The sequence below is a fragment of the Haliaeetus leucocephalus genome, unplaced genomic scaffold (assembly GCF_000737465.1).
Source record: "Haliaeetus leucocephalus isolate CR32 unplaced genomic scaffold, Haliaeetus_leucocephalus-4.0 Scaffold151, whole genome shotgun sequence".
Classification (NCBI taxonomy): domain Eukaryota; kingdom Metazoa; phylum Chordata; class Aves; order Accipitriformes; family Accipitridae; genus Haliaeetus; species Haliaeetus leucocephalus.
The window spans coordinates 14775009-14802952 of record NW_010972587.1 but is presented as its reverse complement, the minus strand read 5'-3'; the positions used below and the strand labels follow the sequence as shown (position 1 = coordinate 14802952).

General features: G+C 39.1%; 1 protein-coding gene across 1 annotated transcript in view; it reads left to right on the top strand.

Moving 5' to 3' along the window:
- ANKS1B (ankyrin repeat and sterile alpha motif domain containing 1B) overlaps positions 1–27944 on the top strand; it is a 425224-nt gene that overhangs the window by 235503 nt on the left and 161777 nt on the right. The window contains 1 exon segment of the mRNA XM_010561984.1: positions 23811–23909. Within this exon segment, the coding sequence (XP_010560286.1) occupies positions 23811–23909 (99 nt within the window).

Sequence of the window (27944 nt, the reverse complement as noted above, 5' to 3'; positions counted from 1 at the left end):
ACGTTGAAGAACTCCAATACCTCAATGCAGTAAAAAGTCAATTAGACATATTTCTTTTTCATTCTCTGTCATATTCCTGCTTTTGTTTTTCTGGAAGCACATTCTGACCTGCATTTATTCATTCTGTTGCCTAAGCAACAACCATCACACTCCTATTAAGTATGATTTAGTAGTACAGGTCTTACTAGATGTTCAGAACAGGAGAGGGAATATCACAATGTTATAATTAATGTCCATGGAATAACATGCATCGGAGTACAAATATATCCTATTTATACTACTCTCAACAGCAAAATTCTATTAATTAAATTAGCATTCTAATAAAAAGGTGTTTTTCAGAGAAAAGATTTCATGGTTAATCATTCATTAGGTCATAGAAATTAACTCTTTGTGTTTAGTCCCCCTTGGGCATTAGGAAAGTTATTCACTAGACTGGGCTTAGAATTAGGAAGATTTGTTTATGTTACCTGAGGTGTGTGGACTTTATCATAAGAAACAGCCGGTTTCCTGTTAACTTTACAGTATGAATATTCTTCCATAGTTCATCAATATATATGTTTTTAAAATATGGTGAAACCTAGTATTAAAAAATTATTTGTGTTGTCATGAACTACTTTATTGCTACTTACAGCATACTTGCACACATAGCAAGTGCAATTCCTACCTACTATTAGAGTCATGCAGGAATGACACTCGCATAATACTTAGCAGGCCCAAGGCAGATTCAGTCCCAAGACTTGGTTCATATGTGCTTGTAGGAGTAGAATCATACTTGAATATGTGTGTGTGTATATATATGCAATCATTATTAACTTTGGTAATTTGTTGTGTAATGGGCTGCACTGTCCTTCAGATGTAAAAATTTGTAGTGACTTTGTGCAGAGATGCTCTATATTTGAAGATGCAGATGATACTGCAGTTTCATAATGTGAAGGCTATTTTGTGGTTAAACTAATTCTAAAGTGCAAGAAAACAATTAGATCAGTCATAAATTGCAGTATAGGAACTAGATATAAATAATAAGGAAACCTAATGAATCAGTCAACATCTTTTTGATGCATAGGTCCCATGGATATCCCTGGGACAAGCTATAATCTTTATGCAGACTTGCAGGCCTACATAACTTAGTATGCTGAGAAAAAAAAGTTAAATTGCAGGGAAACAGATGAAAATATACAAATGCGAGGTCACTAGATCCTTGCATGCAGCTTTCTACAACTCTGGAGCTTCATCAAAGACTCCATTCTGGATTCACGGAGGTAAAAGCGGTTCAATCAAATCACTGCCCAGTGGGGACTAGTTCTGGTTAAGGACTGCATATGACTCTCTGTTTATAGGTCGTTCTAATCGTTTAAGATATTCTGAAATTTTATCATTTGCTTAATATTGCAATTTGATGAAGATAATATATCTTAAAAAGATTTGTAAAACACTTCATGAGAGAAACAGGGACCAGGCAAACAAAGTGAGTTAACAGAAAAATATGAAGCGTTTTGTTATATTTTTTGACATTCTAAAATATTGTTCACTGGTAACAGTTAATAACTTGAATTGGCATTAGACGCTAGACTTTCATTGCTGCTGTGAACTTACAGACATGCACCTCTACCCCCTCAAGTACTTAAATGGCTTGCATTGCCTGAGGATCTAAGTATTGTCTAAGTATTTTTTTAAATTCTCTCTTTTTCACTGTTGGGAAACTGAGGCATAGAGTGACCGCAGGCTGGAATTTAAAATTGCTTATACATTTGAGATAAGAGGCACTAGTTCTTAAAATAGCTACTAACATAATGTTTAACAGATCAATTCAGTTGCTTAAACATAGGTATCTAGTACCAATTGAGATACTGTAGAGGATCCAGGAGATCCAGACAGGGCTGACCAGTATTACTGAGGGCAAGAGACAGCCAGGTCCTTCATGCTTAGCAGCTGGAGTCTAGGTGGGATACCACCGAGCATCTCAGATGGCTCTGGAGTCATCTGCGATGACTTATGATGCTTATGCAGCTGAAATGAATCTTAAATGTTGTAGGTCTAGGAGCTTGTCTAGGAACTGAATATAGCTGCCTGGAGTTTCCACCTAGTATCTTAGCTGCATATGCATTTCTTTTCCTTCTGATAATTTTCTGCATTTGTATTCATCCAGTGAACTTACCTGCACAAGTATTTACCTGGTTTCACAGTGCTAGGCATGGACTACCTTCTCAATTCTCCTCAGCTGCCTAAATCCTTTTGGATTTAGTTTTGAGTTAAGTTTTGACTTTTCTTTTTCCCTTCCTCTCTCTCTTTCTTTTTTTCTTTTCTTTCATTTTGTACTAGGTCTGGAGGTTTATTAGTCAGCTGAAGTTTATCTGGAGACTACCCTCTCTCAGGTGTCATTCCTGGGATTTGCTGTCCTGGAATACCCAGTAATTCTTCTTGCCTTTAATCTCTCTGGAGGATCTTAAACTCTGTATTGAGTATAAAGGAGAGAAGCAATTTTATTTCTTTAGAGTGAAATGCACCTGAAAGAAATAGCCTATGTGCATTGGCTCCAAGTCCTGCACTTGTAGAGACCACCACAGCTTTTATCCAAAAATGCCTGGTGCAGAGATTGATGATTTGGGCATTAGATGAAAGCTTGAAAGAGTGAGTCAGTCTGCCAACACCTTTCTTAAATTAGCCGTGCTACAGATGATGAAAAAGAGGCCAATGTTTGACAAGGGTTCTAGTCTGTAGTGACTTTAGTGACTTTCAGAAGCCAACTCCTAATGTGCTTAGGAGAGCAGATCAACCTTTGCAACATCCAGGCTCTGAGCTCTCCAGGCCCATAATGGCTATGCAGGGACTCATCAGGGCACTCATGCGTCATCTGAAGCGTAAGAAGATTTAGAGAGCATTGTCTGTGCGTAGTTTACCCAGAAATGAAGAACTGTTTAAGGCAACCTTAAAACTGGCAGTCAGTGATATGCAGCAAGCCACATTTTTAGCAGAGTAGAAGCAATACAAATCCCACTGATGCTGGAATAAGCTGTGGTTTAAGATTTTCCGTATGTCTAGTAAAATCTGAGAATATATGCCTGGAGCCACGAGTTTCAATCCCCTCATCTGGACCTCACTTGCAAACCCCAGGACTCGCTTTTAGTTTTACAGCAGATCTACAGAACTTGACACTACAACTGTGGAGCTCCTCTCCGTGCCAGTGTGGCCTTGGCTTCTTCCCTGAGCGAAGTGGCTCTTTGTCACCCTGCTCTCTTCTGAGTCCTCCTCTCCTTCACCTTGGTAACTCTGCAACTGTGGCTCCTGAGGCAGGCCAACTCTTCCCTTAGTCCAACCTGTTAGCCAAAAACAGAGTGGGGCAGAGAAAAAGTTCAAATATAAACATCAACATGTGTACCGGTCAGTAGATGTTTAGGACTCAGTTCAGTTGCCCACGTACTGGAACCACTTGAGATGTCTGAGACATCTGCGTAGGCCTGGAATATATGGTACAGAATTTATGGAAAACCCATACCTGTCTGGAGCTTCAGTTGGTTTCCGGGCAACGTACACTTGCAGCACCTCAAATGACTCTAAATTTGTATCTGTGGGCAACTAGGTGAAGCACCTAATCAGCCATTAAAGCCAGTGGAGCATAGAATGCAATTTAGCTGACTGGCTGACTAACTATTAGGGTATTTATTTTAGGATAAATTAAAGTAGATTCATCTGGTCAGCTGAATCACTGTCTAGGCTGTATTGATTTTTTTCACTAGGTCTCCTTAAGCTATCATGTAGACACAAAAATTTTGATGGCTCAATTTGGGCTAGAATCCATCCAGGGTTCACTGGAAAGGAAACAAAGTGTTTTTTTAAAGCTTTTTCTCCTCCCTCAGAACATCCATCCCTGAGGCTTCAAGATCTTCTTTTTCATCCTAGTAGAGATTCTTACTATAAAACCTGCAAATTGGAGCTCAGGTGGGTGCCAGAGAGGAAGATTGTGCCTGTCATCCTGCAACAGCAGCAGGTCTAACAAATAATCCCATTCCACATGCTCCAGTTAATGCTTCTGTCATGGTATTCCTCAAGCTGGTTGAGAGACGGAAGGGCTTATTAATTGTACTCCTCAATATCGCATGTGTAAATAAGCACTGTCTTTCTGCATTGAGGTCTCAGACCCTTCTTCATCATCCCGTGTGAGAGCGTGCAGATCTGGAGAGCCCGTGCTCATTCCCCTGTGGAAAGGGCTTTTAGAGGAATCTGCTTCATGTCTATATATCTATATATGAAATGCGTGTGTGTGAAAAAGGCAGGCACTGCTGGCTGGTGACTGATCCTGCACTTGACAAAGGGCTTTAGGAAAATTTTGGCAGTAACGATTGCTCAACAGAGGAAAGAAAAACAAGACAATTTTTGTGTCTTTCATTTGAACAATTGATTCATAAGGAACCCATCTCCAAGCAGATTGTTGACTTCATTAAGACATCCTGGGTATGGTGGATTTCTTCAGGGTCAGAGGGAGTATGTTTTCATCCAAACCTGTCTCAACAGTTGTATCTTGAAGGTTTAATCAGGGATGGGTCCATCCGCCTGTCTGCTGGGTTCTGCTAAGTTAACCTTCAGGTGAGGGTTTCTCCGTTCTGGAATATTTGGCCATCCCTATTTAAATGCTGTTCCACACAAGGCACGCAGACAAGACTTCAGGCTGTACACTGGGTAGACAGGCCAGGTGCCAGTACGTGCGTTGGAGTGTCCTTCCACTCACCTCTGCCATTCAGGTGGGTGACACCTGGTGTACATGTCCCTCTTTGGCAAGCTCACTCGGCAGCAGCCTGAGAGAAAAGAGCCTGTCCAATGTATATATCAATGTATTGGGCTCTTACCCTCACAAAGAACGGAGGGCCAAATCCAGACATTGAAAGCTATTGTGTGTCCAGTCACCATTAAAAGTGAAACTATTTCATGGTACCTATCTGTAAGCACGGTACTTGAGGACTGGAAGTAGTCCCATCTGTTCTAATAATATGTTAAATGTTAATGTTCCGCTTGAGCTAAAAGCCTGCCTAGTGCAGAGACTGGTCTTCATCTTGATGTACAAACACCAATGAACTGTATTCTGAGACTACATGCGTGAGGAATTGTCTATTGCCCCTGAATACAAGTTTACTAGAAACTAGTTGCAAAAAACTCATCTGAAAGTTAGGTTGATAAAGCAGATGAATATTCTAATAATTGGAATAAAGCATGACATTTTAATAACTTATAAAATAAGAGATGTAATGCCGATACAGTGTTATTGCTATGTATTTATTCAAGACCGAAACCTTCCAGCTGATTTTGTTACCAAAAAGAACAACTCTAAAACTTCAAGAATTAGAAATGTTTGTGTACAGAATGATGCATATAATGCTATTCGTCATAACTAATGAAAGATTTGGAAAACAAGGCAATATGTAAAGGTCATTAAAAGTAACAGAAAGTCTAAAGGTTGAGAGGTGGAGAGGCTAAGAGTGCTTACTCTTCAGAGTGAAAAATCGAAGATTCAAAGGACCACCAGTTTATAATTGCATTTACATTGTAGGTAAAAAAATGGAAAGCTTTGCAATGGAAGGCAATGGTAGACTTAAAACCTGTGGCCTGTCTGTAATAGAAAGTTACAGCTTATTCTTAGTTATTTCATATAGGAATACTTCTTAATAAAATTTAAAAAAAAATAGATTAAAAGGAATTTTTAAAGGAAGACAGTATACAGTTGTGTATATTACTGGTTTAGAACAACACTGTCCAACAAGAAACAATTAAATGGAATCTGGACCAGTAGGTAAACTAATCTCAAACAATGAGAGACTTCCCTAAGTTAAAGAAGTTTGAAGGACACAGCAGTACAGAGGAGCTTGATTACAGATAATTACATTGTGGCATTCTGAAGGAGTTAACAGGTAAAGATTAATGGGTACTAACAGATAACTGCAAATAAACATAAGATTCTTGGACATGTTATCCTTTATGAAGGAAGGCTGGATGATGTAAGAAAAGCTCAGGTAGTTGTATGAACAAGTATTAATGCAGATGAAAAAAATAGAAACAATCTAAAATAAAGAAATGAGAGAATACATCATGAAAGTATAGATAAATAACCAAAATACAAAAAGGAAAAAATTAGGAGAGAAAATGACATTTCATTAACTATGTGAGTAGAATACATTCAGAAAAGGCTTTATCAATATGCTATAGCTAAAAGGAATATTAAGAAAGTTATGACCATTGCTAGAAGTCAGATAAAACTAATTTTAGTTTTAGCATAAAGAAAAAAGTATGAGAATTAGTGAAATACAGTGTTAATGAAGAGAACTGAGATATTAGAGAGGGAGAGAATGAGACGGCAAGCTATCATTTTGTTAATTAAAATCTCTGAATCATCTAGGTTAGGTGATGTTTGACAAAGAGTCTTAGGAAACTGAAGAGGAAATACTAGATCCTTTACCAATCATTTTTGAGAACTCCTGGAGAATGAGTGAATTATTAGAGGACAAAGAGAATACAAATGTAGTACCAATATGTATTTTAGATCACAGGATTCATCCTCAGTATAATTTCCAGACTTCTGACCTCTTTGTGTTCAACCTTTCACCATACAACTAATGCCTTATTCAAGAAGGATGGTGATGTTGTTAGCAACAGAGAGTTACTGTCATCAGTACTGAGTCTGGTGGGGAGAAAATGGGGAATTGAATGGAATATTGCAATGGGATGTAATGGGAAGAGAATAAAGCTCAATGTAGTACCTGTGCAGTTGGGAGATGAACGAAGTATTTAAGGGAAACCAGTAAAGAAACAGATGTATTGTACAACACATTGTGCCTCTTATAATGTAGATGAGAAGCTTTCCTTCCATCAAAAATAATTAAAATTTTGACAAGGGAGGCAAGCTTAATTTTGCTAGTAAAACTACAGATACCTTGTAACAGCTGTTCTAGAAAGATGTACCAGAATTGCCATGCAAGCAAGCCAGTCCTGGTACAGAGTTTGCCTGACTGCTTCTAAACATCCTGGGCACCTAAACTTTCTCTCCTTCAGTTTAGAGATCTCTGTTTTCCCACATGTTAGTGAAAATGTTTCCTTCTCCCACACACCGTGCCCACATATTTTTTATGGTACCAACACCGCAGCATCAGTTTTAACCTTCGTAATGACAAAAAGCAATGAAACCCTTGAAGCCCCTATCAACATGTTGTCCATTCTGCCGGCCCGTCACAATGTGCTGTTCGTTCTGCCTGTTCACACACGCACTCGCACGCACATGTGCACACACACGTACACACATTACACATAAAGGTAATTCCATGTGCTCAGAAATAAAGAACTGGAGAGTTACAGTAGCTGTGCAGCCTCAGTTCATCCCTCACATTCATCTGCCTTATGATAGTCTTCAATCACAGGTTTCTCTACTAATTTTTTCCCTCAAAATTCCTTCCTCATTCAATGTACTGAGATTTGAATACGTACAAGCACACATTTCAAAGAACTAGCAATTAAAAATAAAACTTGTTTTTATTTTTCTAATGTTGCATTTCTTAATGATTTTACAACCTTAGCCCAATCATTGTTTAAAATAATGATGAGACCCTCAAACTGCCGTTCCTTCTCATTCAGCAGTGATTTACGCTTGTCTAGTATTTTTCATCTGGAACATTAGAATTGTGTTATCACTCTAAAGTACTTATACATCCAAACATGCTTCTCATTTGCATTTGTGTTTTAGAAACTGGGTTATAAAGAGTTAGAGAAGATAAAAGGTTAACATTTCAGATTATAACTTTAGACAATTAAAAACGAATATATTCAGTTAGAGACACTTTTGTTGTGATTTTTCAGAAGCTGACCACTGTGCATCAGCGGTCACCTCCAAACACTTTGCCCAAGTGTTTTACATGGGTGTAAGCACAAGTTCAGTTCTAAGAAAGTTTGATGTTCTTGACTTTCAATGGGAAAAAAGATATATTCTTCAACTGCTGAAAGCAAGGTAAAGGCCCAGTGCAGACAAAGCAAACTGCCTTGTCTTAACTATGATTTTATTCCACATAAGCATAACTGATTGAATTAACAACAAGCTTTTATTCATCGTAAATACAAGGTCACACAATGAAATTCACACCTGCTCTCTGGTCTTGTTCTTAGTTCATGCCTGACTGAAATATATTTTCAGGAAAACAAGTAATACAAATGCTACTTTACTCCCCATATAATTTACTTCTGTAGACTTTAAAACACTACATTAAACATTTCAAACATTTTATTCACTACGGAACCTATTACATTCTGTATCTTTTGCTGTCCCTCATTAAGCTCCAATTATTGTGCATAGGGGATAAAATCTCCATGCAAAAATACACTGTATTTATTTTAGACTGGCTAGTACTGATGAAACTGAGGGTATATATACTTGTACATAAGCCCATGGCTTATCTGAAACCTCATGTTTCAGACATTTATTAGTATTAACTTATGCAGTATTTTGTTGAATTATTGGAAACTGAATGATTTAATAACATTACTGATGGGAACAACAATGGGTTAAATTTGCAAGACGTACCTTACCTGCTCTAGATTTGTGTTGGAAGTCTTTGACTGGATAATAATTCCTTGAACTTTTTTTGATCCAAAGACTAGATCTAGATGGAAGTTTTGAAATATAAAAGCCACAGTATTTGCTCAGGTGGCAGATGTGGAGGGATAAGGTTACTGTGGATACAAGTGCTAACAGTCAGTTTAAATATTAAAAACTGGAATACCACGAATAAAAGTATGCTGGATAAACACCTATCAAATGACCTTTCTGATACAAATCCCAAACAGCCTTTTCACTGAGTGCCTAGTTAGCAGCCATGAATTGGTAAGAGAGTGGCCCTCTGTGCACAGTCCCCCTTTGCAATTAGGAAGACGGGGGAAAATATCTGCATCTCACTCACTGGAATCTTATAGCTCATACTAAAAACAAATATATATGCAGCTGGTTAGAGCTCTTAAAATCTCTGAAATGATTGATAGCTTCTATTCTTCAGTAGCCACACTATCTAACAGCTTTTTCACTGCTTCAGGTATGTTCTCTCTGAACAGCTCCCCTTTTAATAACATAGAAAGCCCACTTCTTGAAGTAAATTTAAGAAATAATAGTTCTTGGCTGCTATGCTGCATTAGGATAAAAGATTGCACAATACTGAATTGATTTTTAGCCTTGATCCATTTTTAAATATAGTATGAATATTATAGTTCTGTTAGCTTCTCTGAACTCCCTAGGCATCCCTCTTGTTGCCAGTAAGGAATTATAAATTGACAATGCAAGTTATTTTATTTCATTTTCCATCTCTTCTGGAATTTGGAAATATGTCTATTCTGTCCATGAACTTTTCATTTCCTGACGTTCTGATTTTTTAAGTACTTGTTTTATTGCCTGTAGAAATAGTAGATCTTCACTTTCTGCCCAGAAAAATAGCTTTATGCAGCAAGAGTGGAATATTATACCAAAGAACCCAGATACAGACACATCTTTGGTTCCCTGTAATATCAGGCAATATTGTCAGCAAATTCTGCTGTCCCTGCTTGTATGGTTTGATTTCTCTCTGTCTCTTAACTCTGCTATGTATATAATAGCATCTTGCTTCATATATGTATTTGTTTAAAATGCATGCTGATTTCCTTCCTTCTTGAACAATAAGAAATGAAGACTCAGGGGAAAAGAGAATAGAGGACACACTTGCTAGCACATGCAGAAGCAGCCTGGTCCATGGAGAATGCATAGGACAATGTGTCTAAGGGTCTTTTCTGTAGTCAGCCTTTCATTTGGATTATGAGTTTGGGGAAGATGCTTCTCTATTTCCTTAATTATCTGGCTAGGAAATTATGAAACATTGCTGGCCCACGTACAAGAAATCAAGAGAGGATCCTGGGCTAGAAATATCTGTATATTAAGAGCTACCTTGTGGCCAATTATCTGCTTGTGCCTGTCCCTTGATAATACAGGTTTCTAAGTACCTGTAGTTGGAAAGCACGGTCTCTCAGCAGGGAGTCAGAGGTAACCAGATTGCCTGAGGAATCTTATTGAGTATCTTCAGTTAAGTTCTGAATAAATTCAGTGGCAAGGATTGGACTCAAGCTAAAAACAGTGCAGAAAAAAACAAAACAAGTATTTAATACTTATTAATATTTTTATGCCCCAAGCAAAATGAGTCCAGAACATTTTTTGTGTGTAAGCTAGCTATGTGTAATTTATCATTACTTTAGTCTTCAAGGCGTGCATTTTATTACCTCTATAAGCCAAACTCATGGCAGAAACTGTTTCTCAGCATTCCTCTTGTCTCTCCTGGAGCGACCTGGGTACCACTTTTCCTTTCTCTATTTCTGAGATTCTCTGTGTCTGACCCTCTCCCCCAAATGCATTTGTCTTTCTGAGCTCTCCTCCTGCCTCACCATCCCTGCAAGCCGGACTCTTCTTGTGCTCCCCATGTCCTCCTTTGCTCCGTTTCCTCTTTCCTCAGTTGAAATAACTGTGTGTCTTTTTTGTCTCCAAATCAAAGGAAGGAAGGAGGGAGGGAGGAAGAGGAAAATAGTGGAGGAATAAAAGAAAACAGAGAGGGAGACAGAGGATATCTGCTTTACATCTAAGTTCTTTTACTGACTTAAAATATTTTAGGGAGTCCTGAAACAAAAGCAGAGGGACGTTTAACTGGATGGTTTTCACAGATGTTCTTGTCACTCTTTGGGAGACAGCTCTGGCCCAACAGAGCTGGTGCCAAGCGAGAGCGAGTTTGCTTGGCTGGGCTTAAGCTGGCTCCCAGTGGAAAGTTGGCTGTGCTCTCCAGCATGCTTTGTAGTATCATATTATTCAGATTTTTCCATTTTCCGGGGTGTCTCAGGGTTCCAATTTACCTGGACAGCTAGCTACAAATTGTGACAAGCTTTTCTGATAAAACTGTTGCACTGAAAGCCCTTTGATACACATGTGCAAGGGAAGGAGCAGAATTTGGATTTGCTGAAGTGTGAATGCTCACAGCTAAAACTGAATTTGACTACAGTTGTCCTTTGAATACATATGTAGATAGATACTAAGTGCTCACTGAGATGGAAGAAAACAATCCCTGCATTTAGGCACTGAGAACTAATAGATTTTTTAAATTTTTATTTTTTTTTAATTCTGGCCCTAATTAGTCCTACTTTAATTCTTTATCTGTATAATGGGTATAAAAATGCTACCTTGCCTTGAAGGAGTCTTATAAAATATATTAATTCCTGGCTTTGGAGCTGTCTAATATTATTTCAATGAATGTCTAAAAAAGGTTTGAAGAAAGTGAGTCATTCTTACTGGTGAGGTCTTCAATGGAAAACTATATGTAAGACATGGATCCACACAGAGAATGATAAAGGCTAAAAAAAGAAATATCAGCTATCTTGTTTTGTAAGTACCACCCATCCCCCTGCACTGAATTCATGGATTATTCAGAAATATAATTATACTGTGTGTATGACGCCATGTAGAATATGTATCCTGGGGTGAAGGGTGGTTAGCCAGTGTTGAATAGTCTTCATTCTGGTATTTTGTAGCTTTGTGACTTTGCAACATTCCTTTAATGTGTAGTGGGAATCAGCGGCTCTTACTTTGTCTGTTCTATTCATTGCAGTAACTTTTCCTTTTAAGAAGGTGCACTGAAATCTAGAAATTGCATCAAGCCAAGTTACAGCCTCCCACAACCTTGTGTCACTAGATCAGGACCATACAGTTTTATTATCCAATTTGTTGGTAGTGCTGGTCTGGTTTGGACCTGATATTAGAGGCAGAAGGGACCAGTGAGACTCACAAGTGTTCACCAGGACCATTAGGAGCATTTTTTTATCGCAAACAAAAGTTAAATTTGAAAAAGCTTGCTCAGAAAGAAATCTGCAAAGCTTCAGTAAAAGAACTGCTTGAATTTGGATAAGGGGAGGCCCCAAAGACTCCCTAAATGTTAGTTGTTGAATGCCGTATTCCTGTATAGGAAAGGAATTGGTGGAAATGCTCATCACAGTAGCATCAGGCAGAAGGGTGCCAGACGAGGTGGACTGACTTGCACGAAGGTTTCCTTGTGACTGAGGGAAATGAAGTACTGGAGTGCCAGCTTGCTGGACTCTGACAGTACATATCCCAACATGTGTACTTGGAAAATCAGCTACGTAGCAACATTGCAGAACCCTTCCAGAGTGTTTTGGGACTGGATCAGTCTGCCTACAGGTAAGACTACCCTAAGAATGTATCAAGCTGTCTTCTCGTTAATTTCGAACATGTTAATTCAGATTTTAAGAAGATGCAGTATGTCTATGGGAAGAATAATCAGCCCCTCAGACAAAAAACCAGAACAAGTTTACCTTTATGTAGAAGATTCTTGAAACCAAATACTATTTGCTAGGCAGGAGGGATAGTTCAAAGAGCTATATCAAGATGCTTGAACTGTCTGTATGAGACCAATATGTGACTTAAGTTTCACAGCTAGTACTTGCTTTGGCTGTAGACAAGTTTCACAGTTCAATTTTGGAGAACAGACTTCTTCAAATGCATGGGCTTTTTTCTTATATTCACTGGTAATAAAAGATTATGCCTGCCATTATATATGCAAGTAATTTATGGATTGGTATAAAAATGTCACGTTGTGTGAGTATTTGTAACTTCTAACTACTCAGTGATGGGTAGAAAATACAGAACTATGGTAGTCTAACTACTGCTTTTGTGTTGCATCTCAGATAAACAATACAAGAATATTTGCAAAAGAGTGAAAAATGTGTAAATAAAGCAGAGAATGTGAATGTAAAGAAAGATCACAGTATTAGAACTGTATCTGAATATAATATGTGGATTGGAAATAAGTTCCACAAGGAGAAGAAGCAGATATGAAGGGAGGAAGTGAACAGAAAGTAGACAGTTTACTATCTGGCTCACACAGCCAGAAATCTGATTTTGCATTTGTTTGTTTATTTATTGAATGTGTTTGTTTATTTTTTACATTTCAGAATTATAAATGTTATTGTTCAATGGCAAGATACCTAAAAATTGTGGGCAAACTATTTTGATGCCTGTGGTAATATATATTTTATATGAGATCCAGTCAATAGCTACCCAGGGTCTTTTTATAGGTTCTGGGTGACAGTTACTGTATTATTGGTGACATAGCTAGACCATGCTCCATGAAATGCTACTGTTTAATATTAAAAATATGTTTTCATGGGTTGGCAAAGAAATACTAAGAAATGTAGTGATCAATGAAGCACTCCAGAGTGCACTTCTTACATATCAGTGGCTACCCAGTTGTTTTCCAAAATGGAACCTTTAATTTTTAGGTAAAGTTAGCATAAAGGGAATGTCTTTCCCTCATTCATTGGACTCATTGTCCAGTTATACCTTGTTCAAGTGTTTTAGGGATCAGTAAAGGACAGAGAGTGAAATATCCCCTTTATGCATAGAAGGGATGCCATCCAGAGGGACCTGGACAGGCTTGAGAGGTGGGGCTGTGCGAACCTCATGAAGTTCAACAAGGCCAAGTGCAAGGTCCTGCACGTGGGTCAGGGCAATCCCCAATATCAGTACAGACTGGGGAGGGACTGATTAAGAGCAGCCCTGCAGAGAAGGACTTGGGGATACTGATGGATGAAAAACGGGGCATGACCCAGCAATTGCAGCCCAGAAACCCAACCATATTCTGGGCTGCATAAAAAGAAGTGTGGCCAGCAGGTCGAGGTAAGGGATTCTCCCCCTCTATTCTGCCCTGGTGAGACCCCCCCCGCAGTACTGCCTTCAGCTCTGGGGTCACCAACACAAGAAGGACATGGACCTGTTGGAGCAGGTCCAGAGGAGGGCCATGAAGGTGATCAGAGGGGCTGGAGCACCTCTCCTGCGAGGACAGGCTGAGAAAGTTGGGGTTGTTCAGCCTGGGGAAGAGAAGGCTCCGGGGAGACCTTATAGTGGCCTTCCAGTACCTAAAGGGGGCTTATAGGAAAGACAGAAAGACTTTTTACTAAAGCCTGTAGTGACAGGACAAGGGGAATGGTTTTAAACTGGAAGAGGGTAGATTCACATTGGACATAAGGAAGAAGTTTTTTACGATGAGGGTGGTGGGACACTGGAACGGGTTGCCCAGAGAAGCTGTGGATGCCCCATCCCTGGAAACATTCAAGGTCAGGTTGGACGGGGCTTTGAGAAACATGAAAGATGTCCCTGCCTATGGCAGGGGGTTGGACTAGGTGATCTTTGAAGATCCCTTCTGACCCAAACCATTCTGTGATTCTGATTCTATGATTCCAAGTATCCTTTCTTCCATGCACATGACAAGTTTGGGTCTGTCATCATAACACAGTTTTGAAGGAACTGCTCTTATTTTGATTCATGTGGAATATATCATACCAAAGTTAATTTGTAAGAAGGCTAGTCCAGGGTTTCGGCCATATCTGCAACGCATAAAAAGAAATAAGCTTTGCAGTGCAGGGATGACTTGTTGCAATCTAGAAAAGGCACTGTAAATCAGCTTCCTCCAAATGCTGAGGAGCAGCTGAGGCTTACGTATCTGTCAAAATCTGCGGTCGATTTGTATTTAGCAAAATCAGGTCTTCTGCCTGCTATGTATCCAGTACTCGGTCTCTAGTGTAGTTAAATGCCCATTAGCTTAACTTTAAATTAGCCCAAAGATGAGAGTGAGAAAAAAATTATATAAGACAAATTACTTATGTATTTTGCTTTTCTGGGCAGTTTTGGCCACTAGCAGAGACACTGAACCAATGAGTTAGAGACCTTTGATCTCACTTCGTATGGTCACACTGATGATTCTTGAGAACCACAGCCTCCATTCAGATTCTCTGGCGTGTTTCTGAGGAGCAGGGTCTGCTCGGTGCTGAGCACAGGCTTCGCGGTGCAAACCAGCCCTTCCTGAAGTTGCTACGCGTGAAACGAAACGCATCCTAAAAGGATGCGGCGGGTCCACGCGTGACACGTGGGATGACCGGTGGAACGATAATTGAATCCTCCTTTATGAGAAGAGGGAAACGCGTCTCCCACGTTATTACCGGAGAACAATAGCACCGTGTGGGGACATAAAGCGCCGGGGATGGCGTCGCAGCGATCTGCTGGTTGCCGTGGCGACGGGAGTGGGCCCGCAAATCCAGCCGCCCGGCTGCTGAATTGGAAGGGATAAGAAAAACACAGCCCACTTCCCATGCGAAACGAATTGCAAGAACGAGCAAAGGAAGAAAAGAAAACTGTCAGCCCTTCATCAGATGTTCTCTTATTTTTAGAAAGGGCTTGAAGAAAATGGAGGCCATCTCCGCTTACCTCTTGGGCTTCAGGGGCCTGGCTACTAATAGCGTGGAAATAAATCACAACGGTTTGTATAAGAAATATCACACGTAACAGAAATCTCATCTGGGTGCCGTGGGAGACGACAATACCTTATTCAATCCGGCTATTCGTTGTGCCTGCCTTAGCAAACAAAATCTGTAGGAATACGTTAAAATGGGTCTCAACATAACGACTGTATTGAGCAGGCAAGCCTGACTGCGTATTTTCCCCACACCCTTTTAATTTTCACCTAGAGAAAGTTAGTGTATTCCAGTTCCTTATTAGCTTACAAGCTCTGTTACCTTTTACCCTTGCTTCACCACTGCAGATCAAAAGCAGCACGGTGGAACGTGAAATGCATTTAAACGTAGCAAATCAGTGATGCATAGGAAACACCATTCATTTTCCAGTAATTCTCATTTTGGGGAGCTGCTTCATATTTCATTATATTTAGTAATACCGAACAAACCAGCAAGTTCAGTTGACCTAAAAGCCTCCAGTTACTAGCAGGTAGGTCCTGAAAATAGTTTGGGCACCTGAAAGTTAAGCAGTGCCTTCATTTTGCAGCGCACAGAGCGGACTTCGAACAGCCAGGTGAGGCCTCCGAGACAGTATTAAAAATGCATTTAGCCACAGCAATCGCCACAGTGAGCATCGCCACACTTGACTCTACTGTCCCCATCTCTGGGAGTGGGATCCCTACAACTGAATTAGGCACACAGGACCCTGCGTAACTTAATAGGAAGAGAAAGGCAATTAAGAAAGGGGGTTGCAATGCTACACAGAGGAAGCAAGTAAGATACTCCAAAGCAGGAGTTATATCTGAAAGTTTTGCCTGCCTTTGCAGCCCTGCGTTAGACACCGTTTGGAGGCTGGATTTCCCCTGCTGCTCCCTGGATCTTGACACCCAAGTCGTCCCTTTGAATGAGGACAGCTGGCTCACTGTTTTCTTTCAAATAACAGCAGTATGCACCAGAAGCATGAGTCTGTAGCTCAGAAGTTAGGATACTTGGTTGAAAGAAATAGAAAGTCCTGAATTTTTAGCTTTTTCTCTGCTTTTTATATTTGGCAGTCACTGGATGTAAACCAGAAACATTTCTAGCAACAGCACAAGAAGATTGATTTACCGCAGCCAGCTGTCACTGGTTTAAAGGATAATATTCCTTTCTGGCTCACTGACTAAACTTCACAGCAATTTAGTTTCAGCAGGACCAGTGAACGATTCCTCCTCAGTCCCAGAGTCAGCTGTTGCATAGCTTGCTCTCTTTTTAAGAAATTCAAGTTTCAGAAAGACACGTGAATCTGATCTCCAGCCTTCTGCATGAATCCTGTAATGGCTGGGCTGTGCGCTAAGAGAGATAAAGCCATTCTGCCTCCTCCTGTCACTTTTTTAAGAAAAAGCAGCTGCCAGTTCGCACCGTGCTCCTGTGTTTCTGCCTTGGGCGTGCTCTGAGACTTCCTACCAGATCAAGCTCTGATGGCATCTAAGAGGAGGTCTTACTTTTTTAGCCTCACGCGAAGGTCTGACGTGGTTTCCCAGCTGCTCTGTCTGCTCAAACACCGGCCGGCCCAAAGGAAAAGCCGCCGACGTGAGCGGGGTTCCGCTGCAGGCAGGAGAGGAACAAGGGCTTCTAAGACCTCGGTTGTAACTTTAGGGCATAAGCGTGTCAGGGCTTAAGTATTTTCTTGAGCGTGTGTTTTCCCTGCTGCAATTTCACAGACCCTTTCTGTGAATAACCTATTTTTAAGATGTGGATCCTGCCCAGAATTTTACAGTCAAAGTCTTTGACTCTGCATTTTGTCCTCTCCGGCCTGATTTGGGTGGCTCACATTTTAAACAACGTGACTGGGGTTGATAAAAATGTGAGGAAGGAAATACTTCTGTGAGACATTTTGGGAGGTGAACAGAGTTTTTACATTTATTACAAAAACACCAGTGTTAGCTCCAAGGTTAAACAGAACTCCATGTTACATGCAGAGCAGGTATTCAGCATTTTTGTTATGTCTGAAAATATCGTGTTTGTCCCCTTCTGCACTCCCCAAACTTACACACTTATTGGAGAAATGAATATTTTTCCGAGAATTTAGAAGTCTGTTAATTAGCTCACAGTAATATTGATTTTAAAGTGGGTCCTTTGAGAAATTTAGCATCTAAGCTAACTAGCATTTATCTCAAGTAATCTGAATAATGGTACAATATAGACTCTCTGGAATTTTCATTACTCAAATGAAGTGAAATTATCTTCACAATATACATTCAAGACATTAAGATGTAATTTAGGTAAGTATTAATAATTATTTTATTGAATTGTTATGACTAAATAGGCAGAGTTGGGTCAACAGCGTTAGTAATTAAGTGGGCCAAGTGCGACATCAGAGGTAATTTTTTCAATTGCCACCTTATCGGTGCAGCTAATTTGCATGTGACAATTGTGTTGGTTGTAATGAATCAGTGCTACAAGGAAGAGGGGATTAAAATAGCAGAAATTCTTCCTACAAGGATCCTTGTCCCAGCTATCAGTATAGTTTAATTATCACTGTACTTTAATTAACTATTACTGTTGTGTGAAAGGTCTGTGACTATATGCTCATTTGAATATCAATAGTTGAAAAGCTTTTGATGGCAGTGGTTACTTGAGGTTCACTTCTGGAAGAGCTGAATGTGAACCAGAGAGAGATCTTTAAAACTTAGGTAGAGTGGGGCTCAGGTCTGTTGGGACTCCTTTTTAAACTGACCCTACTTAACATCACCTTCTATCTTTATTCATAGTTTGCAAATTAGGGCTCTGAACTGCTATCGCCCCACTCTTAGCTATGAGTGAAACGGCCTTTTTTAGTCAACATTTCAATAGCAGTTTATGATTACTTCCTGATGAAATGACAGTAACATAGAAAACTTTCTTCCAGTTTTCTCTTTGGTTCTGTGGGGTTTTTAATCGCTAAGGAAGTCGTGAATGTAAAGACTGACAATAGAGCAAGGTGAGGACTGAGAATGACTATCAGCATCAGTAGTTTAAAAGCAAAATAATTTTGGAAAAATGTTATCAAATTATTATTTTGCAACATGCTTGGTCCTTTCTTCCTAACATATTTTATAATCAATCTCTTTCCCCCAAGGCAAAATTTCATGCTGCTGCAGGGGATTTTTCTAACATAGTCTTGTCAGGTTTGTAGGTGAAATAACAGTTTCTGCAGTATCTCCAGGAGTCTGATAAATCGTTCTGACCTGAAAGTACAAGTTAGGCGTTTCACTCAATAATCAGACGTACAGATCTTGTTTTCTTGTTAACAGTGGCAATACTAGTGAGAGGCAACCTTTTCACTCATACTGAAGCTTGCTAAATTCTGGTCGTTTGCCAGTTCTTGTTTGGAAATGAAACATGTGACACATTGCCTGAAATTTCTGCCCTAATAAGAGGCAGTGTTCATTATTGAGAGCTACATTTCTCTAGTCATTTCTTGCAAGTCTCTAAGAAATAAAATCTTTTAACTTGTGGAAAAGCTGCGTTGTGGTGAAAATTTATAAACCTTCTGGCATATGATTTAGACAATGAAAAAGAAAAGTCCTGGTTATTCAATGTGTCCTTAACCACATTATGAGAAGTCTCTAATTTGTTCCCAGACAGAGGACAGTTTAGATATCAGCTATTTCAAAGGGATGCACTTTGGAAGGATATTAGGATTAGGTGGGTGAGAAGCAAAGCCATTCAGACTGAGGAGGGGGCAGTTTTAAGTGAGCTGTTGAAGATGAGCTTCTTAACAGTCCTTGTTCCCATTTGTACCAGATGCCTGCTCCCTTCCTTCCCAGTTATGCACTTGGGGTGGAAGGGGTAAGAAAGAATAGAGCTCTGGTGCTGTTGGTCTCAGTTTTCGATCTCTGACCTCAGACTCCAAACACGTATAAGGGAAGAACATCCCCAGCGGCTCCTGCCGTGCTCCCACCTCTCTCATCTGCGTGGCAGGAATGATGGTGCTCTCAGATACTCCAGCTAAGCGGACCGCCTCTCATATTCTCTTTTTTCCTTTCTGCACCAGGTCATATTTCCAGGAGCCTTGTAAGCCCACATATGAGACCTGTTGCCCCAACTCCATTCAGATCCCCCCGGCTGTGCTCCTGCAGTGTCAAGTCTCAGTCAGCCAGGGTGAGATTTGGTGCAATACGCATCGGTAGAGATTTTGGCAAGGCCCTTTGAACGCCCACCAGGCCTTATCTGTGATATGCATACACCAGGTGACAGAACCAAACATTGGAATTTTTCACCATAGGTCTCCAGCACAGAAAATATATGAAGGAAGATTAAAAACATAGGTACAAAAAGGGGGCAATGAAAAACATACAGTCATGCCTGCCATCCTAATACGTTCTTCCAATCACCGTATTTTATTATATTCAGGGACAAATCTTCAAAGTGCTTTTGCTCCTTCAGGATGTAGAATTGGTCTTTTTTTTTAAGAATCTTGAAAGTTGTTCTGTTTTGACAGTAAATGAAGTTGTCTACAAGTTCATGAATCTTATGCTTTGATTGGATTTTAGATGTTCTTTGAACTGTTTAATGTATTAAAATTAGGCTATTTGTAATAGAGAGAGTAATTTTTTTTGCTATAACTCTGACATATTCCAGATTAAATTGTTTTCTAAAGATTCCGTGTACATATATCTGTACTTCCATACATTTGGAATCTGGTATAAAGGTCTAATCCAGCATTTGGAGGAAAGACTGTATTAACTTCAGGTAGAGAGTGCCAGAGGTGATTTTGTGTGGAACAACCCAAATAAATGCCAGTAAAATCTTTATCTCATACTGTACCATTACGTATTTTGTTCTGAACTTATTTATAGGAATTATCTCAGATTTTGGCAAAATTTCTGGGTTTTTTAAATTGTGTTGTTTTTCATATGCCTCCAGTCTCCCACATGCAGAGTCGTTTTTCCTTCCTCCTTGAGCCCAACTGTTCTGTGAAACTACTGCCTTCTTACTCAGGAGATTGGCTTCCTGTATGTGCTTACAGGGAAAAAGATGATATTCCTGAGAGTTGTGTAGAACCACAAATCCTTGGGGGTGGGGGTTAGCCACACTTTTTTCCTAAGTGGAACTTCAGAGGCAGGATCTTTCTAATTCATAAGTAAGACTATCTCTTATGCATTAAGAAGACGGGAATTTCAACAGTGTAAGCTGAACTGAATGAGAACTGAATCTGTCCTAGTATAAGCAATTTTGATTTATTCCTATTGCTTTAATTCCAAGGAGTAAGTTTTCCTTCCAACTAAGTTTTCCTATACACTTAAGAAACTACAATATCACAAAGCCTCTTATGTTTTTATTACATAATAAAAGCATAATAACCCCAGTAGAGATTGCTGTCCCATATTTCCTGTTATAAGAACCTGGTTTGTATATAAGCATATCAAAGTCAAATCTTTGCACTCAAATTCTCTAGGTGTCTACTAGAATAATCTTTTTGGTGAATGTTTCAGCTAATATAGCTCAGCTCTTTTTAAGGCTGAAGTAATGTGAAAAGGCACTCTTGCATTCATATTCATTTTAATTACATTTACCACGTCATCTCAGTAAAGTTAATTGAGGTTAAATTTGGCCCAGCTTATAATAAGTGTGTGCATGGCAGCTAAGAGCAGGGGGAGAATTTCTCCTCTTCCCTCTGATCTGCTGCAGAAGGAAGTTAGGTTTTCCTCACTCTCAACACAGGACCCTGTGGAAGGCGACTGGAGGAGTGCAAGAAGAGTAACCAGGTAAAAAAAGAATCAGGGACTGGGATTAAAGGGAGAATGGGAGCAGACACCAGGGAGACAGGAATACAGGGAACACTTTCTTTCTCTTCGCAGGTATGCCTGCAAAGCAGACAGCAGCTTCCTGTTACTATCAGTTTTACTCCTCTATGTTAAGCAATAGGGGCTCATGCTGACTATCTAAAGTTTCCTGGTTTGCTCTTGTGGAAAGACAAAGAGCTGGTTTAGCTCCATGGCAGGAGACAATGAAGTCTGTTTTACAGGAGAGATGAGTCTCTGCTACTGTTGGCACTGATGGTAACACACAGCAAAAGCTCCAAAACCTGAGCACATTGAAAGACCAGGTTGTTGTCTTCTTAGACTGGGGACAAGGAGGCAACATGAATTCCAGGCTTTCCTGAGTTTTAGATATTTGATTTTGTAACCCTGACATACTTTAAAAAATGTATAATACCAGCTGCAAAGAAACAAAATATATGAACTAATATATAAGGAAAAAACAGTAGTAAAGAATTAATAAAATAATGCTTTCTCTGCTATGCAGCAACTATGTTCAAATAGACAGGATTTTTCCTGTGCCTAAGTGTTAGTTGATTTGGGTTTTAAACATTGCAATATTTGAAGCTGGATGCCAAGGTGACTGACACCAGTAAACAGTGTGTAGTAGCTCAGTGGTGAGTACACCATGATTGTGCAACGTTATCCAGCAATGAAAGGTGAAATCTGAACAACAGTGAAAGGAAGTGAAAGCTGTAAAAAAAATAGCTGCATTTATTAAAATGAATGAAAATGTATAGCCTTTGTTTTGGACGGGATTCTCGGTTGGCTCAGTTCCCTTAAATCCATTCATTCTAGCTATTTCCAGCAGCTGGAGAATCCAGCCCAAAATGGAAGTTTTTTTCTCTCAGTTCTTCCTGTAAGTTTACAGCCTCCTTTAGGTTATTTAAAGGAGAAAGGAAGAAAGGGGAAATTAGATGTTGTATTTGTTTACCAGGGAGCTGAAGGGGGTATTAACCCACCTCATCACTATCACTGTTTGCACAGCCTGTGCTGCGCGCACTCTTACACCGTGTGATCCACTGAAACCGGAATGATTGCACAGCTTCTCCCTTTGGAGCAGGTCTCTGCCTGCCCCTGTTCGGAATGCTGCACGCAAAAACTTTTAGGATATGATTTGCAGACTTGTAGCCCTAAATCATACCACTTACTATGAAATATAATTTCAAATGTAATAGCTTTGCAAAGTTTCCATGATTGCCTTAAAAAGACATCCCCTAGATTTTGCAGGATACTCTGCAGAGTAGCACTTGAGAGTCCTCAAGAGTACATCTGTAAACTAATCAGTCCATCTGAAAAGAGTGAAGATTTAGCAGCTGAGCAGGGTGAAGTATTGCATATTCCAGTGTGCTCTTTGAAAGAAAGCTATGTTGCTGGGGGACAGCAGCTTTGATACTCAGAAAGAATTCATATCCATTATTAAGCCCTGATTCAGCAAAGTATTTAAGCATGTTCTGTTGTGCGCCTATTAGCTTTTCATTTGGCTGCTGCTTAAAAGCTCTACTGAGTCAGAAGCAGCAAGCCAAATGGAAAGGGGGAGATGAAGTTTTCACGGATTTGCTCACATAAAGCCTATTTCATGATGATGTTAAATGAGTATGAATAATAAGGATTCTTGCTTCTAACAAATTAGTGTCATGAGACTCCAACAGGGGTAAGAGTTCAAGACAGGTCATCTGGTTTTTGCAGGTTTTGTTTGCAACTGTAATAGTTAGAAGCTTTTTAAAAATAAAATAAATTTAAACAAAGCCGAGGTTTTGTCTGAAACAAGGTGGTCTAAAAAAGGAATACAAGCTTGCCAGCCTACTTTGAACCATCTTGATTTGATCCCTGACTGCAGCTACTGTTGTGCCTCCTGTGATTCCAAATAGTCACTGCCAGCTAATCGAGTACCTTAACCTTCAGATGCTGAACTTACTGTCTAGGTTGTGCCAGACTCCTTCAACTTAGGAGACGCGTTATCCTGTTTGTGTAGCTATATGTCCTCTCCTACTGCTAGCAGCTCCTAAGAATCGAGGCTTGAATTGTGGAGGCTTATTTTATGGACTCTTGGGGGCAATTGTTTTGTGTATTGTTTGAACTGATGGTCTTCTTCAGCTACTTGCGTGTTAGGAATTATTTGACCTGCCCACGAGCAGGGAGATAAGAGCAGCGACAGGTAAAGTTAGGATTGCACTGGTACAGTTAAATTTAGGGGGATGGGGACTGTATGGGGTTTGTTGGTACCGCTCCCTTTCTTCACCATTTTACTAACAATAATTTTATCCTCAACCACTCTGCTCATCTTATTCTGTGTTAAGTATTTTCCAGTCTGGAGAAAAATGAGCATCATGTATAGCTGGGTGAGGTAGGAGGGGAATTGAAAAATGATGAGTTTCTGAACATTTCTGTAGTCATGTCTTTGGTTCCAGTCAAATGAAGGAAGGTTCACATCTGGTATTTAGCTTGAGTGAGAGCTACAATTTCTCCACTGGCAATGCTGCCAGCAGTATAGTAGTTGTCCATGAGTTCAATCACCTTCCACCATGTTTTGTCATCATGAAAATGAACGCAATCATCAGTAATTGATGATTCTTGTCAGGTACTATAAGTGAAGCAAAGTGTTCTTTTTTAGGTGCAACAGCAGGTCTTGTTTCAGGCTACTAAAGGCATCTGCTATTTTTTCATTTTTATTCCACCTTTTTTTTTTTTCGTTTTTAGGGAAGCAATGTAATGGAGGACCAGGATCTCTTGGAAATAGGAATCCTTAACTCTGGACACAGACAGAGAATACTCCAAGCAATCCAGCTTCTCCCAAAGGTACAGTTTCTGTTATTATCCAAGCAGGGGAACTAACACCTACAGCTTTCACATTATTTAAAACACTTCTTTGAATGGAGATAAACATAACTCTATTGTTTTTGTAGACATGCTTTTTGCATATGCAAATGTGGCATAAAATAATGTCATTGCATTGGACTGTATAGATGTAATTGAGAAACAAAGCAAAGGAGAGTAAAATCTGTAATTTGAAGTGATGGCTGTTTAGAAGGTATTTTGATTATTTTGGGCTTTTCAATCTGTTTATAGATTGTCATTACATATGTGTAAATAAGGCTGTCGATGAATCCCAGATGCCTGTCTTTACATAGCAGTTGGCCTGGAAATACTTTGCCCCTTATATAAGTATTCTTAAAAGCCTTGGATGAAACACTGCTTTCCTAATACCTGCCTTTCATGTAAGATACGGAGACTTCCTGCAGGCTTCATATTTGATTTGCTGCTGTGTACATGAATCTTGCTTCTCAGCTGCAGAGTGAATAGCTTGCAGTCATTTCTCCAATCATTTTTGGTGCTAGCTGATTTAAACTATGGATTTTAAAATCAGTGATAGAAAGGGATTTTTCTTATATTTTGCGTACCAGAATATATCAGTGGAGGCTTCAAATAGCATTCCAAACAAGAGAGATAGTGAGCCTAGCGTGAAAACCTACTATTTGATTTTGGAAAGCTGTATAAGGAGGAGTAGACACCAGTAAGGCTCAGAAGGCTGCTACATGTGAAGCAGATACTTAGTGCAAGGTATCAGGGCAGGAATAAAACCTAGTGTAAATTGCATGGAGTGTCCTGGGACCAGCATGTGTAGAATAACTGAGGTAAATAGAGATTAGTCTGCTTGCAGTTTGATAATGTTGGAGAATGAGAAGAGTTATTAAAGGACTACTCAGTCTAGAGCATGAGGCTGACATTGCTGGAAGAGGCTTTTTCATGCATCAAAACTTACGGGATGGATCACTTGTAAAAGTGAACAAGGGTTTCTTCTGTATGGGGAAAAATCAGAAGTTGTGAACAATTTCTGTATCTGGATGTGTTAGTCAATCCATATATCCTACAATATTAGTCTATGCACTGAAACACCGAAGATTATTAAAAACAATAATGTTCCACATACCATATTAGACAAGTGAGATAAATGATACAAGTAGTAGGGTATATAAAAGTAGCAGGTGGTGAATTACAATAGATATTTAAGATTTAACTATGAATTTATGAATTTTTCAGCAATGCTATCATTCAAACAAAATTTTGTAATCTTGATCCCCACTTTTAGCTGATGAAATATTTTTTCTGGTTTTCATACTTCTTAGATCAGCTTTCTTGTCTTTTTAATTAAGTTTTTCAAAATTAATGAATGGATTGTTAATATATCATCATTTTAGTGCTACCTGCACTCAGTAACTGGTGCTTATGAAAACATTGTTAATAATGTCTGCTTCTGGAGAGTATACTAAAGCTGAGAACAGATTCTGTCAAAAAACTCCAACTTGAGGTCTTTTTAAAATGTGCTTGATGTGAGAAAGGAGGACAGAATCAAGATCTAGAGATGCTCTTGAAACCAGTTGAGAACAAGGTGGTTATGCAGTTACTTGGAAGAATCAACATCTTCTGAACCAAAGATAATTAAGTAACGCAGAACGGCTTTAAGCACAGTGAGGTAGTCTTTAGCAGCTTCCCTGTTGAGCTAGAAAAAACAGTCCTCAGGGACTACGTTTTTAACCTGTCTTTGATGTAAGACTGTTACGCCAAAACAAAGGCAGTCGAAAGCTGAAGCTGTGCATCACATTTCTTCACTTAAATGACTCAGCAACGCAAGAGAGCTTACATAGTAGAAATGCATAATTTCCTATTCAAAACCAAGTTCTTTTCAAGGCACAGCTGTCAGAATAGTTATGGGGCCCCAAAACTGGGATCATGGTAAGTTTTATCTAATGTAACCCCACCCTTGCTGTATTCACAACAGCTTGCTGAAGATCTAAAAAACTTTCACATCCTGCAAGGAACCGTGAAACATTTCTGTACATCTATTTGTTTGTTGATAAGTTCAGCTCTGTCATCATACATTCAAAATAGGGCATACCATCTAAATATTTTAAGATCTCAAACCGTAATTGGAGTCTCGCTAATTTGAATCTCATTAGGTAAAAATTCTTTTAGTTTGTTTGTTTTGAACATGTACCTCTTTTCTGTTCCTCATTTAATTTAAAATTTGATGACTCCTTCTGTTTTAGTACTTAATAGCATTGCTGATTATGTTATTTTTAGTTTCACTATTAATATTTCCTGTCTTGTGATACTTTTTAACTCAGATTTTGAGATGGAAGTTAAGTGCTTTAAAAAACATCTATGGAACATCACTTCCTTAGGGCCATATACTCAGGCAGTATTGAATAAGCTTAGAGGGCAAAAATCAAGCAACAAATCTATTGTCAAGGTTTTGCCCCTTATATAAGTATAAATACTCTTTTTTTAAAGCTCTTTTTGTTATTCTCATCAATATTCATCTCTGCAGCCTGAAAATGCAACAGGCATTTAGTGGCTGAAAAGAAACACTGTCTGGTTTCACTCATAATTGCTGGCTTCCTGAAGAATGAATTTCTAGATTTCAAACACCAATAGCCTGTTTAGGAACAACTTTCTAGAGCTTGAAGTTGTTTTAAATGGGAAAAAAACCCCACATATCTCTCCAAATATAGATGAATTAATCATTGTAGTTTCTTATGCAGTCTTTAACCAGTATAAAATGTATGTTTACCCAGATTTCTCAAAATATTTTTTCCCTAATGATTCTGAATTTGAGGAGAACATTTCCAAAGAGGGTAAACTGGTATGTTTGTAAGAGATAGGTAGAGTTGAAATCTTTCGGTTAGATTTCTGCTTTTCAAAATACCCTTTATTTTTGTTGGATTAGAGCTAGTAGCCCAAATTCTCATCTTGCACTGATGTAATTTAAGTTATTCAAGTTTCACATTAATATTAACTAAAGCTCTTTATGGCTTATTATTATTAGATAAGGTTAAGACACTCCAGTAGAAATATAATTTGTAAAGTTAATTCTTGAAATGGAAATATTTTATACATGACATCAGTCTTAGAGCAACTTCCGTAGCAGAGTTTGATATTGCATTTAATATTTTTTTGTGTGAAAAGAATGAAATCAATAAATGTTTGGAGAAGGATTTTATATGTTTTATTAAAAGGCAGTTCAGACATGTCAAGAGGTGGACACAATGTCTAAAAAGATACTGAAGTTGCAAGTAGAAGAACTTGAGAAAAAAATTAATACTGAGAAAAGAATTGTGTGCAGGATATTCTTAACTGACTAAGAAAATAGTAGTAGGCATGACATAAAATTTTTGCCACACTTAAGTGACATAGGAAACCTAAGGAGCATTGTCAAGTTATTTCAGCATCCAAAACCTATGTGCAAGTGACTTCTCAATGAATTCCTCAAAACTAAAATCTTTTTGAAAATAAGAATTATCCTAGCTTATCTGAGAACTTAGATAAGAAAAAGGATTGGTTTTGTGTGGGATGCTCCTTCTCCCAGCGCATAATGGGAACATGTTCTCTCATTTGACAGATGGAAAAAAGATGTTAGCTGAAAGCAGCTTTCTCCTGGCTTCAGAGCTATTCGTAAAGTATGCAGCTTGTTCCTTCCTGCACGGAGAGGTCTCAGCACAAAGCAAGTTTGGGGATCTCATAGCAGTGGTGTGCAGGCAGCCAAGCCTCTTTCCTGGGTGCTTTGCAGAACCAGACAAGAAGTAGGATATGAGCAGGCTATGAGCACACGCTCTCTGTGAGCAGTGTTATACGAGCAGTAAAGCTGTGCTTCCAAAAAGTGCTGGATCTATTACTCATATGTAACACTCTTTTGTGCAAGCACAGTAAGTCTGGCATTTAGGAAAACAGAACTACTGTGCATATGCACATTAGCTATGCTGTGTATGTAAGGGAGAAAGACCACATCATCTGTTTGCTATTGCTATGTTGCTATTGGCTTAGACATCCCAGATC